Source organism: Agelaius tricolor, unplaced genomic scaffold, assembly GCF_023055355.1.
Source record: "Agelaius tricolor isolate 1412-34295 unplaced genomic scaffold, bAgeTri1.0.p SCAF_8, whole genome shotgun sequence".
In the NCBI taxonomy this organism is placed as follows: Eukaryota; Metazoa; Chordata; class Aves; order Passeriformes; family Icteridae; genus Agelaius; species Agelaius tricolor.
Genome location: NW_027269268.1, coordinates 20,995,714 through 21,010,937, shown reverse-complemented (window position 1 = coordinate 21,010,937; position 15,224 = coordinate 20,995,714). Strand labels below are relative to the sequence as shown.

The 15,224-nt window shown below is 41.3% G+C and overlaps 1 protein-coding gene across 4 annotated transcripts in view; it reads right to left on the bottom strand.

Moving 5' to 3' along the window:
• Positions 1 to 641: 641 nt before the first annotated feature.
• Positions 642 to 15,224, bottom strand: part of FHDC1 (FH2 domain containing 1) — a 37,172-nt gene continuing 22,589 nt past the window's right edge. For all 4 annotated transcript variants that reach the window (XM_071431890.1, XM_071431891.1, XM_071431888.1 and 1 more), the window contains exons 7-12: positions 13,862 to 13,932; positions 13,637 to 13,744; positions 12,678 to 12,748; positions 10,244 to 10,361; positions 7,831 to 7,995; positions 642 to 4,691 (exon numbers count right to left, since the gene is read on the bottom strand). In XM_071431890.1, coding sequence (XP_071287991.1) covers positions 2,646 to 4,691; positions 7,831 to 7,995; positions 10,244 to 10,361; positions 12,678 to 12,748; positions 13,637 to 13,744; positions 13,862 to 13,932 — 2,579 coding nt within the window. In that variant the 3' untranslated portion in view covers positions 642 to 2,645. The remainder of the gene's footprint in view (positions 4,692 to 7,830; positions 7,996 to 10,243; positions 10,362 to 12,677; positions 12,749 to 13,636; positions 13,745 to 13,861; positions 13,933 to 15,224) is intronic.

The window sequence follows — 15,224 nt, the reverse complement described above, 5'->3', positions numbered from 1 at the left end:
GACACTCACCAAACTAGAAAAGTCAGGGGCTAAACAAGTTTGCAAAAAGCAGCAATTCCAGTCCAGAAATGATTTCCATAGCAGAGAAGTGTTCCCTGAGGATAAGGAGGCTGGCTGGATTTCACTTTTTTTCTGCTGAATAGATGTTCTTTAGTATGCAATAAAGAAGGAAAAATAATGGGAGAATGGGACAAAACTGAAAAATTCACAATTGCAGTGCAAAAGTCACCACATGCTCCTGCAAAACAGGCTGTTCTGTATTTCCACAGTCCTGGGAGTTGTAGACCAGAATTTCTCAATAAAGTGTGCTAAGCTCAAAGGCATGAAGATAGCGACAGATCCAGACTTGTCAGTGCCATGAACACTTGTCTTGGCCACAACATACAGCATGTACACAAAGTGCTGCATCCACCTCTAATGCCTTCCATGTTATACCCAAACCTGTGCAGAAAGTCCCAGCCCAGAAATGTCCAGAAACTGCAGTTCAACTGCATGTCTCAATATAAAAACAAACCCAGGATTTCAAACACCACAATTTCTGCTGTAGAGTCCTTCCCACAGTCACCCACCCAGACTCAGCTGCTTGAGATCTCCAGGACCAAAGCCAAGAGTGTAATAGGAAGGAGAAAGTACAAACACCATACCCAGTAAATGGGAACTTTATTAAACTACCGAGTTACTCAGAAATGTATAAATGTTCCATTAAATACAGTTGGTTTTCTTTTACACAGATTTATAGAAATTTATTTACATGTTCCAAACACATTTAAATTATTTTTCAAGCTTGCTACCAATAAAATTTGTTGCTTTCTTTAAAAAAAAGGAAAACTGTCAATCATCTGCTCTTGCAGATGTGCATACATCCATACAGATACAAATATAAAGGGAGATGCTTTTGTATCTAACCCACAATGCAGGCAGTGTCCAAAAAGCTTATCCAAAAAGCAAAACATTTGCCCTTGCAGAAAAGTGGGCTCTATAAATTCTCCCTGTGGGACAGACTCAAACAAGAGGCCCTGTGCAATACTTTATGGTGTTTGGGTATGATGTCTGCATCAAGACTGGCTAGTATGTGGGAGGAGCCAAAGGCCCCTTGCCAGATTCAAACCTCAAAGCTAGCTGTCCCTGATACCAGCCCATGAGAAGCATGTGAGCTCATTCTCACTGAATTACACTCTCCCAGCACAGAGGGATAGAGCAGACAAACAGATCTAGCACTAGCATGTCAGTGCCACTTGTCCAAAGAGATTTCCCTTTTGTTTTTTATTTTATTCTTAAATGAGGCTTAATTCGTAAGTGAATAAAAGGCAATTCTTTAAATAATGCTTAGGAGAACAGCACTTTCTCCACCTAAATACATTTCTATTGGGAAGATGCGCAGCATGCTGAATGAATTTTCCCTCATTCTCTGTATCTTAGCCTGAGAGAAGTTAAAATTTGTATCTGCAAGTAAAAAGGGGTGGTTTTTACTTTGCAAAAAGCTTATCAAATGCTAGTTTAATTCCTTTAGAGTCTTTAAACATAAAAAACCCACATTTGAAGCAACCAAAGAACTCTACAAAAACATTGTCATGCGTAAGCTCTGTGTTTCATGCTAAATATTCTTGTTGACAAGGAGAAGGAGTAGAGGAGGAGGAGGAGGAGGAGGAGGCAGGGAAACGAATGGCTCAATCAGAGCCATTGCAACATTCAAGTAGTTTGGTAGTATACAAACCAGTGGAAACATGGAATGGTAAGAAAGTGCTCGGCACTACATTGCAGCCTTCAAGAGCTGAACTGCAAACATCCTGATATGTATCATAAATATATGGCACTTCAGTATGACCAAAAGCTGGCAAGTTTGCTTGTGATCAAAACAAGTCAGGAGTAGTCGTCATGCCAATGGCCCTTCCAACAGGCACAGCCTCCAGCTGTGCTATCCAATGCAGCACCAGCCATATCCACTTGTGCATGCAAGACAATGCTGCCACATTCTTGGAGAACAAGCCTCCTGCCCAGCAGAAAGCCTTCCCCAGACACACATACACATTCATAAAACATGCTATAAATTCTTCAGGGAGGTTAAAGACAGCCATAAACAGCAAAGGTCTTGTTTTACAATTTTTTGGCCAGCAGTTACCAGTCTGTCCAATTGCCAGCAATGGACTTTGCAACAGGCAAAAAGAGCTCCCGAATCCAAGGAATTGAAAGCAATGGAAAGTACAATCACCTAAGTTCATTTCAGTACTGTTCCACAGGATTCATTTTGACATCAAATAAGAAAACAACAAGCACAAAGGCTTGAGTCCTAGGAAGAATCTTATATACACAAAAAAAACTGGCCTTAATCCATGTTTTCTGTCACAAAGTGTTTCATCTCATAGTTAAAACTTCTTAAAACTTTTTGGCTTTTGGTAACTTTTTATCACAAATGTGAAGATTTGCTCTTCTGCTCACATTCCATCACAGTAGCTTTAAATACATTCAAATTCATAAAAAAGGATTTAGACCAGAACACAGCTACTTGCCCTTTTCCAACAGTGTGCCGTACTTCAATAAGCACACGATGCCATGTATTGGCAAGGTTAGTGTTTTAAGGAATTTCACTACACAGACATCCAGTGCTTGGACAAGTGTTCACATTCCAAGATTAAAAAGCCTCTCCCTTATTTCAATAATGGCTTCAGGATTTTACCAATTGTGGTTCGGTTTGCATCCTTCAGTTTAAGAGATGCCTTTTCCACTGTTCCCTGTTCCTTTGGTGCAGGCTCTGCTTTGGTGCTGACAGCTTCACCCTGCAGGATGCTTCTTCCAACCACTCTAGCACTATTTGCTCTCTTTAAAGTACTCATGCTGTTCTCCTTTGGATTTGGATCATCAGAGGTCGCTGCTGGCTTCCCTTTAGGCAGCCTCTGGGACACAGACCTTGTGATGGGTGGAGGTCTGGATGAGGTGGATAGATCCACTTTTGCACGCTTTGAAGAAGAGGCCACTGTATTCCTTGCAAAGTTCGGGATAGCAGGTGGTGCTTTGGGAATACTGACTGTGGCAACCTTGGTGTCATCTGCAGGGGTCTGGGGTTTTACACTGGAGCGACACATCTTTGTTTCATCTGTCTTTGATTTGACATTACTCCTAATGGGTTTAGAGATTGGCTTCTTGAGAGCGACTCTGTCCCTCTCGAAATGAGCACTGCTTGAGGTGACAGTGCCCCTTCGTAACCTTGGCTCTTCTACTGACATGCTGTGCCTGTAGGGACTTCTTGGCAGCGTGTCTGTTGTGCCTCGGACAGAGCTGCGGTGAGACAGCCGACTCTCCACGGTGCTGCTTTCACGAAGGGCTGGCTTGGCTTCTGGCTTCTTCACGGTGCTGGGTGCCCTGTTCGACCGAGAAATAGGCACTACTTTCCTCATGCTTTCATTCTCAGAGGCATTTAAAGTTCTGACAGGTCTGGAAGGAGCTGTGTGGTTAGGGCGAGTGCCACTGGGTTTTGTGGAGCTTGGAGATCGATCTTTTAGAGAGTTTGTCTTTGGTCCTACTGGATCTTTATTTTTTATGGGTTTTTCTTTAGGAAGGGTATGCTTGCTATCAGCATCATCCTTATCATTGGCAGAAGTGTGAAGAGACAGGTCCTTGTCAGAGGTGGAATTCAGGTTTGAGAAGAAAGATCTAGCCTTGTGTTGAGCATCATTGCCAGAAGAGCATGCTTTGCCAGCCTCACTTCTTATTTCATTGTCTGCCGATTTAAAATCGTTTCCCTCTTCAGAGTCCAATGTCAAAGAACAATCAGTCGTGGTATCTGACATGTAGCACACTGGCCCATCTTCCCTACTTCCTGAAACACTTGTATCCATAGACATAGGGCTGCTGCTGCTGGGCTCTAAAGCTTCAGTCTTGCAACCCACTGTCTTGGCTTGATGGTCACGGGCCTCTCTGGAACTCCTGCCAGCTGGAGGCAGCTCATCATCGGCAGTGCTCAGGGAACGGAAGCTCAGATCATCCAGAGTCTCCAGGTCTGTCCCACCAGCATCCTCTAAATATATTAAAGGTGCATCTTCTGCAGGCTTTGCTCCTTGGATATCAAACTTTCGTAACCCTTTAACAAGTTCACGCTCCTCAATTGCAAGGGCCAGAGCATTTATGTCTGTGGACTCCTCGCAGGACACGTTGGAAGTGTGCAAGCTGTAGTCGGTGCTCCTCTGTGAGAAATGGGCACCAGGACTGGCTGAGCCACTGAAGTGGCTGGGCTGAGCTGGAGGCACCTGCACAGGGCCACCACTTTTCACTTCCATTTCAGACTGCTGGTGTAAGTGCAAGGTATTTAAGTTGAGATCTCTTGTTTCCTTGGATTCCGTCCAGGCTACGTTAGGTTTTGCTTGCCGGGTGTTTGCACGGGGAAGGCTGTTAAACTTGTTTGGATCCTCATCTTTGGAGATTTCCAGGAAACTCTGCAACTCCCTGTCTGCAGTTATCCCCAAAGAAAGTCGAGAGCGTCTGGAATTTGTGTTTCTGTACAAAGGGCTCTGAGGCCTCTGCTGCAAGAAGGGGAGAAATTCTCCAAGTCCGTTTTTAGCCAACATCTCTACATCATTTTCACTGCTGCTCCGCCCAAAGCTCCCAAGCTCTCCAGCTGCCCAGGATCGACGCTTCTCCTCCAGCTCCTTTCGCCTTTGCAGACTATGGAGCTCCTGGATCTCTCGTTCCCTATTCTCCTGAAGGAGGAAAATCACAAATATGTGTCTCAGAGGACAGTGTCCTATGCATAAGAACAAGGCACACTCCTTCCTCTCTCCCTTTATTTCTTCCCATGGAAGTTAGCTCCTACTGCTGTCACCCACTCCCAACCTCCAATACATACACACACATGAAATCACCTTGGCAACCACAGCCTGCAACCATTAACCCTATGGAGAGCAGCTCCCTGCATAACCAATGGGATGACACATCCATCTGGTCAGCATACTCAAAAAAAAGCACCAGACCTTGCAAAGACCAACAAATTGACCCATCAAACCCAAGCAGATGTCACATCTTAGAATTACAGAACATGCCGAGTTGGAAGGGACACACAGGGATCACTGAATTCAACCCCTGGCCCTGGACAGGACCATCCCCAAGAGTCACACCATGTGCCTGAGAGCATCGTCCAAACACTTGAATTCTGTCAGGCTCGGCGCTGTGACCTCTTCCCTGGGCAGCCTGTTCCAGTGCCCAAGCACTCTTTGCTCGAGCCAAAGAGTTCCAGATGTAAGATGGAGAGCACCAAGTCCTCACTAAGTTTAAAGGTGGCAGTCTTACCAAGTGAGTAAACCTCTATCTAATCTTAACATTTGTATTTTAAGACAAACTTGTCAGACCAGCACACAGCCAATGCGGTTTTTCCAACCTACCTTTCTACAACTGCAACTGTTCCTCAGCAAGTCCAACTTCTGCACAGTGATACTTTCCTCTACCATTACAGACTGAAAATTTTGTGAAAAGGCATTGCTTAATTGCATATGAAAGCAAATAGAAAAGTTAACACAATGCCTCACAATAGTTAGACATCAACTGACACCACTCAAGGACCATCAGTCAATGTCTCACTTCAATTTTGGATCTCATAATCACTGTTGGTTTCAAAAACTGCCAACTGTAGTACAGAGATTGCCCACGGTAGGAAGGAGATTTTGGCAGTTAAACTGAGGGATTTTGGTTCAGGAAGCCATAGAAGAGGTAGTTTGAATTTGAAAGACAACACAGTAAACACTTTTTTACTAAAATAATTAGCAGTGATTTACTGTGAATATCAGCATTTTAACTGTTACCTCTAGGCTTCAGATTTATTTTAACTGCACCTTTGGTTGAACTTTCTGGGTTACTTTCTGAAATGAAGAACTTGGCTTGCTGCAGCCAGTACAGCTGTAGCAAAAGAAAGGAAGAAGAGGCTAGTCTTGACAGAGGATTCAAAAGTTACATGATTTTCCAGCATGTTGTTAAATCTGGTCTAATCAATGACACACTGTTTAAAAAATCACACCTTTATTTGTCTAACGCTTTGTGTAGTTCAATCTTCCCATTGTTGTGACAACAGAAGAGCTGCACCACTAGGAAAAGTCACCTGAAAGCTTTCAGTAAACAAAAGCCTAATGCTTTGGGATGAATGGATTAATCTACACCTCTTAAAGTGGATTTGAGACTATGCTGGGCTCTGAAAGATAGGATGCATTAGAGACCTAAGAAACCTGAACATCTAAGAAAGGAAAAAGAAAAAACTCACATTTCAGGAAAAATGTTTGGCAGGAAGCTTTCCTTCACAGGTATGGAATTACAGAATGAATTCTTGCCAAATGCTAAAGGTCAACTTTAAATATGCCATTGTCAAGAGAAATTGTTAAAAATAGTGGCAGATACTAATACCATATTAGAAAAAGAATATTTTAACCTCACCCAGAATATCTTTAGGAGATTTTACTCAGATGAAGAACGTATTTTAAGCACATAGTTAGACATGCCAAAAAATTGCAAAAAGTTTAAATATTTGAAATATGTGCACATGGCCATGGTGGTACAAGCCAATTTTTTAGACTGTTGGACGTGCTGTCAACACATCACATTCTTTTGTCAGAACTGCCATTTTTACTCTAAATTGTTCTGGTAATGTTGTAGGAACAATGGTCAATCCACAGTTAGCAAGCAAATCTTCTCAAATTTGCAAGCGAGAGTCTAATTTGTCATTATTTAGAGTGTATGTGCTTATTACAATGAGGGGACCTCAAAAGTAATAGCTATCCATCCACCGCTTGTAATATGTGACTATGAATGAAATCTTCAATCCCCAATATTTGAACATACCTGGATGAAGTCCTCTCTTGCTAAACTGACTGCAACAGCTATCACCATTTGGTTTTAGACATTTGTGCAATGTGCACCCTCCTGTAACCATGTGCTGTCTTGGGTGGTAAAGGTTAGGCAAACTAATGGTACAACAGGCACATTAGCTGAACATCCTGTCAGCTCGCTCCGAATCAACACTGTTCTTTTCTTTCTGAACCAAAGCTTTTATCCAAAGTGCTGCCAAAGACAGATTGCAAAAGGGCACTCATCCAGCTCATTAATTCTATTTATAAAGACCTAAGAAATATCTGTAACAATAGACAGACTTTGCTGAACGAAAACTAACCAACACCAATACTGCTCCTCCATCTTAGTACGTTTCCTGAATTATTTAGGACCAATTCAGGGTACTCAGCGAATGAATGTCACACTGGGGATAAGGTATCTTGCTGCCATAGGCCTGTTTCAAGTTTTCACCCACAAAAGTCCTTTGAAAGGACAAAGTAGAATACACAGCCCTTACTTTATTTGGTGAAGTGCCTCTAGCCACGTAGAGGAAGGCAGTGGAGAGCCTGAGCTAGTGTGGATTCAGGCAGGTACATCCAAGGAATGGCAGGGCACACCTCAAAGCCTTTCCAACTATCCAACACTACCAGGCCAACACCTGAACAGTGACCCATGGTCAGGAAATCTGTGCAATCTGTTTCACAGCTCAGCTTAGTAGCCACCAGCCTCCTCACCAAAACAGAAGGGAGGTGCCCACTTACAAGCAGGTCAATGAACAACCCTAACAATCATCCCAGTGGTCTCGCCCACCTGAAACAGGAGATGCCGAGCAGCAGGGCTGCTCACAATGGCCATTCCCACCTGGCTTCTGGCAAGGAATGCTTCCAGGAGTGCAGTTTTCTGTAGTCATTTGAGCAAACAGATCAAATACTACGAGATGCAAAATGCCCCTTAAGCAGAGAAACCAACTTAATTCATGTGAGCCAATATCCATTTCAGAAGTGTGAGAATCCCATTCAGCACTCTTACCTTAACAGATGTGTTGAATCTTATGCAGAAGTCCCTAAATATCTGGAAACACTCATCCAACTTCATAGTTTCTTTGTCTTCACAGAAAAAGTCAATGAGAGCATTTCCCTCCTTTTGCAGTTCTCGTTTCTGGTGTTCAAGCTCCTTCAGATGCCTTACAGCAAACTGCAGCAAAAACCATACACACATGAACCAGACAGAAAAATTAAAGTCAGAACAGGTCATGCATATATTAGGAACTTATGAAATTCATGTTCCAAGCTAGAAGCTGTTACAGAGCCCAGGAAATTAAAATTTTGATGGAGATCTCGTACTAACAAAAGGACACATGCCATTTCAGCAAACTGAGTAAAGAAGGTCAGGAAAAATGGATCAATCAAAAAGTACATTCTCGTGACTAGGATGGAAACCAGGAAAAAGCTCAAAAGCCCTTGAACAAACTTACTGCTTTAAGTTTTAGATGAGTAAAATCAAAGACTGTACTAAAACATTGACAGACGTCCTGGGAGCTCCTTAAAAGCTCCTCATTCCTTATTTTCCCATTTCCCCTTTCAACCTTCAACTAAGCATGAAGGATTAATTCCTCCTCCCCACTTTTCCAAAAACACACATGAACTGATTCATGGATATACACCACAAAATCAATTCCTTCCTAAGGTGACCATAGACTACAAGAAAAAAGGTTTTCATACTTGAAAGGCAAGGAACCACTGAAAATACATGTATTTTAACACATCCCAAAAATGTTCCCCTGAAGTAGCACTTTGAATCATAAGTACAGAGCAATACAGACAGGATGAGACTAGTTTAGTGGAAGAAGATTCAGGAGGAAGAGAATAAGGCTGTGATTAGACTTTGAGCAGCAGAACTCCTTAAAACACTTTGATTAGGTGCCCTGTCTCCTCTGTCTGCATCACCAGCTATCCACTTCTATTCTTGCACAATCCCCCATCTGACACCACCTGTAGCTCAAAGTAACCTGAGAAGAAAAGTTAATTTTTCAGACAAATCTCTTCTCTAACTCATAATCTCCTAAATATTTTTCATTTTTCATAATGTAGCACTGGGGTGGGAAAATGCAGCTGGAGGCACTGGTGACCACTTAATCCAAACCTCCTTTCAGGAATTACTTGGAAAATTTTACCACTAGGATAGGAATAAATATGACTTGCTAGTCTTAAGAAAAAAAAGAAAAAAGAGGGGACAAATAAGTCCACAATAAAACCTGAAGATAAACTGGACAACTGATAAAAGCATACATCAAAAAATAGTTCCTCCCACATATTTCAGGAGTTTATTCACAAGGGTGAAATAATCAAAGCTGACTTTTAGATCAGCTTGGTTATCACCTGTAATTTAGAAACAAAATCCGGAAGTGTTTATGCAAGGTATGCATTTGTAAATTATTTTTTCCCCAACATTTCTTTTGGAATGCGGCCTAAACAAGGTTGTAGTGTTACATAAAACCACCTATTAAATTTTTTAAAATCCCAAACATGTTAAAACATAACATTAAAGAGTCTGGGTGCAATGGATAAAAGCCAACAATTCAGAGTGAATGAGGACAGGTATTTCAATCTTAACCTGCCCCTTTCTTCATCAGCTTTTCATCTCCTGAAAAACTACAGGGACTATTAACTACATTTGCAAGTTGAAAATCAGGGTGGGTTAAGTTCCAGATCAACACCTGCCTTCTTACTTTTAATAATTAGCTGTAGTGTGAAACAGAAAAAAATCATTTAATTGAAGTATAATATGTATCTCTTGGGGCATCACCACATACTCAGAAAATACCAAGAACTCTGCTTCCAAGGTAAGTGCTATATACATCCAGGCCTGTAAAGTCACTGCAGTACTCAATAAAATAAAAAAAAAAAGGAGAACCCACACGGCATAATGGTATGGCTCTGAGTAAGAGAGACTCTGTGTTAAGGGTAAATTAGTAGAGAAAAGAGTCCCTTAACCTTCCAGCTTCCAGCAATATCTCTTCAGTCACCTAGCCATCAAGATTCGTCCCTCAGCACACCCTCAGCTAAAACTGATGTGCTCCAGAATAACCTAACATGCAGACATTATATTTTGGGCAGCTGCAAAGTACAAAACCAGAGACCACTCCAAACTGTCTTGTATTTTAACTACTGATCTTCATCAGTGACTTCGCACGCACTAAACACGCTTGCCTAACAAGCCTTGGGCAATGTACACTCAATATCCCTCCCTGTAAAAACACAGCCCTTCCAACAATCTTACTTGACAAACAGCAGGAGGCTGGAACACCTTTGTACAAACTGACAGGCTAGGCATATTAGAACAGTGCTTCTGTTTATTGACAGGTCCACACAAATTACATTCAGCTGAGGAATGCTGCTGTATTCAGGCAACAGTAACACATTAACACAGATATCCTACAAACCTGGAGAAAGTTTTCCATCTGGTGAAAGAGTTTTGGGTCTCGTCGGATGCTGTCTTTAACAGATCTTGTCTTGACAGACAGTGAGTGCAGCTCTGCTTCTACACTATCAATGGATAACCTAAAAATAGCATGTACAGAGAACGTTTATCAAGAGAGAAGGAGTGGCCCACAGGTTAGCCACAACTGCAAAAGTGGATGCTTTACATGAGGTGCAAACAGGCTATCAAACAAGACCTGCCTGTTCAGGAAATCTTTCCAGAGTAGACACTGAAAATTAGGAGAGAGATAAGCACATTTCTTCTTATTTGCAATCTGAAAAGATTCCCATGGGGTGTGGTTTCATGATTAACTCCAGCCAGTCCTACCCGCCTAACCTTAAAAAGGTTACTGCTGCCCTGTCTCTGTCCAGGTGTTCCTGTTCTCTCCTGGTGCCTAGCACTCATTTTCAAGATGGCCAGCCATCTCTGTGAACTGAAAATTAACCTAGGAAAAGGAAAAAGCCAATTTGTTCCAGATGGATCCTTTGCTTGGTCCAACTGACTACATGCCTGTTTGAGTGCAGGAGCTACCACAAAAAGGGGGCCACAAGAGACCATCAGCCAGGACTACTGATTTTGGCAGTAGCATCTGGCATAATGAAATTGCACATCACACTCTTCTAAGCAGCCACAGCAATGCAACCCACACAGTCTCAACCCTGCAGTTACAATATTTCATCCTTCTACTAAACACCAGCAGTGAAGCTGCTGCTGTGAAAAGGGAACACAGAAACTGAAGCTCACAGGAATCTGATCTGGTGTAATCTAAGTGTTGTCCTGGGAGACCCACTTTCCATATAACAGGAGCTCCCACTTAAACCTCCCAGTCACTTTGAGGGTAAATGCTTCTAAACCTATGGCATTTCCTTCACAAAATAACTAAACTTTGCTTAGGAATGGAAGCAGTATAGGTAGCCAAGTGATATGAACTAACAACTGTACACATGCTCCTCCTAAGGTTGTCTCACCAGCAGCATGAATTTCAAACACTAAAGCTGAAGAACCTGTGGCAGCCTGACTGAAGTGCACATGGCAGCAGATGGTGACACATCTCTAAGTTTGTCAGTACACACACAAATTAATATCATATTAGAGTTATATATGCAATAATTATATATATAATAGTAATATATATAATAGTTCCCTGTTTTGGGAAAACATGGTGGTTTTGCAACTAAGAAAAGCAGTAGAAAATACAGGCTACATTTTTCTGCCTGTGAAGGAGGAAGAGGATGGCCTACAAGTAAAGAAGGAAAGACACAAAAAATAAACAACATAATGGTAGTTGTTTTAACATGCTCTAACTGGGTGGATTTATGAGCAACTTGTACATGACAATTCTCTCTAAAGACCTTCCTCATGCCCAGTGGTGAGGTACATATTTAATTTTGTTTCATTTTCATGTACAAAGTGCACTCCCTGAATAGACTTCAGCATGAGTTACAACAGAAGATTTTCAGTGTTAACAAAGGTGATCAAAGAACAAAGTGGTTAGAAAATAAATATCACCAAATTTGGGACTCTGCCTGTTTCTCTCCTGTTTGCCAGGGGGCTTGGATGCTGAGGAAAGCTACATTCCCCAGCAGGCCACATGGCAAACTGCCAAAAAGGTGTGTGGGTTGGATGGCAGAGAGCCACACAGGTGGTCCCTCAAAAATTTTCTGATTAACTCCATGGCCACTCCTTTCCTCAGAAGATTTCAGTCTTTAGCAGACATTACTTAACCCTCCATCAGATCTAAGAAACTGGATTTTGCAGCTGGGAAAAGAATGTAAATAGATTGCCCTAAGCTCAAGAGTAAGGAAGTAGCAAAACTGGGAACAGAACTTCAGCATTGCTAGCTTCCAGGTTTCAGATTTAGATCACACTGTCTCACTGAAGTAAGCACAGTTACTGAGGTACGAATCAGCTGCAGTTTAAAATTACGCAGCTTCAGACTTTAAGCTGAAAAAATGCAGAGCCACAAACCCTTCAGATTTTCCAATCAATGAAACCTCAAAAAGCATCTAAGTGAAGCCAGGGCCAGCACCTGCCCCTGATACCAGATTTGGAAAAGTATTGCAGCCTGCTCAGAAATTGATGGAAATTGGATTAAGGAAAAATAGTATCATGCTTTTAGCTCAATCCCTTGAAAGTAATGAAAAGGCGCATATATTTGACACAGACAGAATTACCAAAAACCTATGGAGATCATATAATAAAAAAACCTCATACCTGAAGGCACATTGCAGGCATACTTCTGCTAGTAAATGGAAATGAAGACCTCAAAGCTACAGTAAACATTTGTAAAGATCTGTTTTTGTGCCAAGACTTTCCTGAATAAGCCTCATTGCTTCGCAAATGAGAAAATTCCAATTTCACTCCAACCGTAAGTTTTCAGTTTTCTTTTAACTCACCTGGCGGCATCATGAACACTCCTAATTTTTTCTGAAAAGTTGAGAAGAGCAGCATCTTTCTTTTGGGCTTCCTGAAACAAACAGAACAAAACCAAAACACACACAATCCATTAACATTCCAGCACCATGCCAAAATCCCTAAGTCTGGCAGTTCTAAAGCTTCTGGGAGGGCACTTAAAGGTTTCTCTCCTGCATTGTTTTTCTTCCCATTCAATCCTAACACAACTGAGTGGAGGACATCCCTTAAAGAAAGGCAGGGATCAGAACTGGAGATTTTAAACAACAGCTTCCATTTTGCAGCGTAAAATAATAGCTGCTTCTGCCAGTGAACACAAGCCAGATGTATTAATAAGGAATGTCAGGGAAAGAACAATCTACTGATGCCATTGCTTGAGCAGATACAATGCTTCCTGCACAAACATCAATTTATACCCTATTAAATCTCTTAAGCCAGTTTGTACACAGATAACCAAAGTCAAATAGATGCATTTAAATTCTCTCCCTTTTAAAATCAAAAAGTTTGAAAGGAAGGAAAAATAGCTTGAAAATGTCTGCAGCAGCTTTAAAAAACACACATCAGTCATTAAGGGAGGAAGAAAAAACTGCCAAGAAGGCTGTTCAAAAGATTCAATGGGAAGATTGAGAGAATTTTGATCAAAAGAAATCACTTCCACAGTGTAAGAATTTGGGACAATAAGAGAAAATCTACAGTGAAGAAGTTTGATGAAAGCAAGTTTCTACATGATATAAAAACTTAACCTTTCTGTGGGGTTCCCGATAGGATGACCAAGTTAGAGGTAATTTTTGGTGAATTTCATGGCAGGAGAAGAAAGGTGAAGATTAAATCAAAGCTGTGAGACAGTTGCTTTTTGGAGGCACATGGCCCCTTATATTGTGTATCAATTAATGAACCTGTATTTGTAGAAGTTGCTTATACCAGCAAAATACATTTTCTATACCAGAGCAACAAAATGCAGCAGACTCATCCCAGGTTTGTTTGCTTTCGTGTCTGCCAGCTTGAGCAGCGATGACAGTTTGAATCCAACAGCATTGCCAGCATAGCCTCCCTAAAAAGAAACAATTTGCAGAAGAGCAAATGAGAAGTTGAGGCATGACATCAGAGCACTGCAGCACTAACGAGGAAGTACAGCCCACCAGCCATCTCCCTTTGGGATGTCACTTACCGCATTCATAATATTCCCAGCCTGAAGGACCAAGTGCAATATGGAATGCAGCTCCTCACAAGTCATTAACTCTGTAAGGAACAAGGAAATTGCTGTCTAACAATTGTTTGTTTAGAAATATAGTCAGTTAGCAAGCTCCTCTTCATCTCCAGCTTTTTTTTTAAATTTGACAAGAAACTCCAATAAACTGAAGCGGTCATGGGAAAGATAATGGCACTATTTAATTCCAATTCACAAGCACAACTGACAAACCTCAAGTGTATTTTCAGACTTTAACTTAGCAAGTGTAGTATTTCCAAGGCAACCTCCAGCAGCTAAGGAAACATTTGGGGGCTAATTCTGCAATGTGCAAAATGTCTCATGCAAGTGGTTAAGTATCCTCACCACCTACTAATTATTCCAGTGTGAGGCAAGTGCTCTGTGCCCTGCAGGATCCATTTGCCATCTGCCAGGTTTGGGCTTTTGAACAACAACTCTTTTTTTAGGAGACTTGGCCGTAAGGCCTGAAAAGATAACAGACAATGTTTAAATTTTCCTTGCTTATCCCACTCCCATTATGAATCATCATTTTATTTCTGTATGATCACCAACTTAGAGCAGCATTTGTTTTACTTGTCATATCAAAGATGATTTAGCACAAAGTTGTATTCAGTGTGACATGGAGTCACATGGAATAAAACAGCCTTTTAAAGTTTTCCCATCACACAAGCCTGGTTTATATGTATGTATGTTTATTTCTTTGCAAAATGCACAGTAGTGTTCTGTGTAAATTCAAACACCCTTTCACCCAGCCATATACCAGCAAAAAACAGTGTATGTGCAAAAAACAATATATGTGCACCAGAGGGATTGCCTTAGAAATAAGATGTGGAAATTCAAAACTGTAAAGAGTTAATAAATGCGGCACAGCGAACCAAGCAACTCCAAATTTGCAATTATCCATATGGCAAGAAAATCACTATGAGCTGGTTGTAATGTGAGGTACTATATGTTATATCAATGAAGAAAATAAAAGGTGGAATCCTTTTGATTGTAGTGTAAATACTTTGAAAAACTAGTTTGGTTCCAAGTCCACATTTTGTAATTTATCCTGCATTCAGCTGCACAACACAATACAGTAATGAATTATTCTGGAAGCCCATAGCCCTTACACATTTGTATTTCAATACTGGCAACCTAAAAACATAGAAATAGTTAAATAACATTTGATCTAACAAGATAGATCCAAGGTGAGGACACAAGGATGAAGAGAGAGGAGAGAATAAATAAGAAAACAGCAAATTTCACAAGGCCAAGAGGAGAAGGCAACTCCTAAAGACTTCACACAGTAGGAGCCCGCCCCGTGTCACTGTGACATCCATCC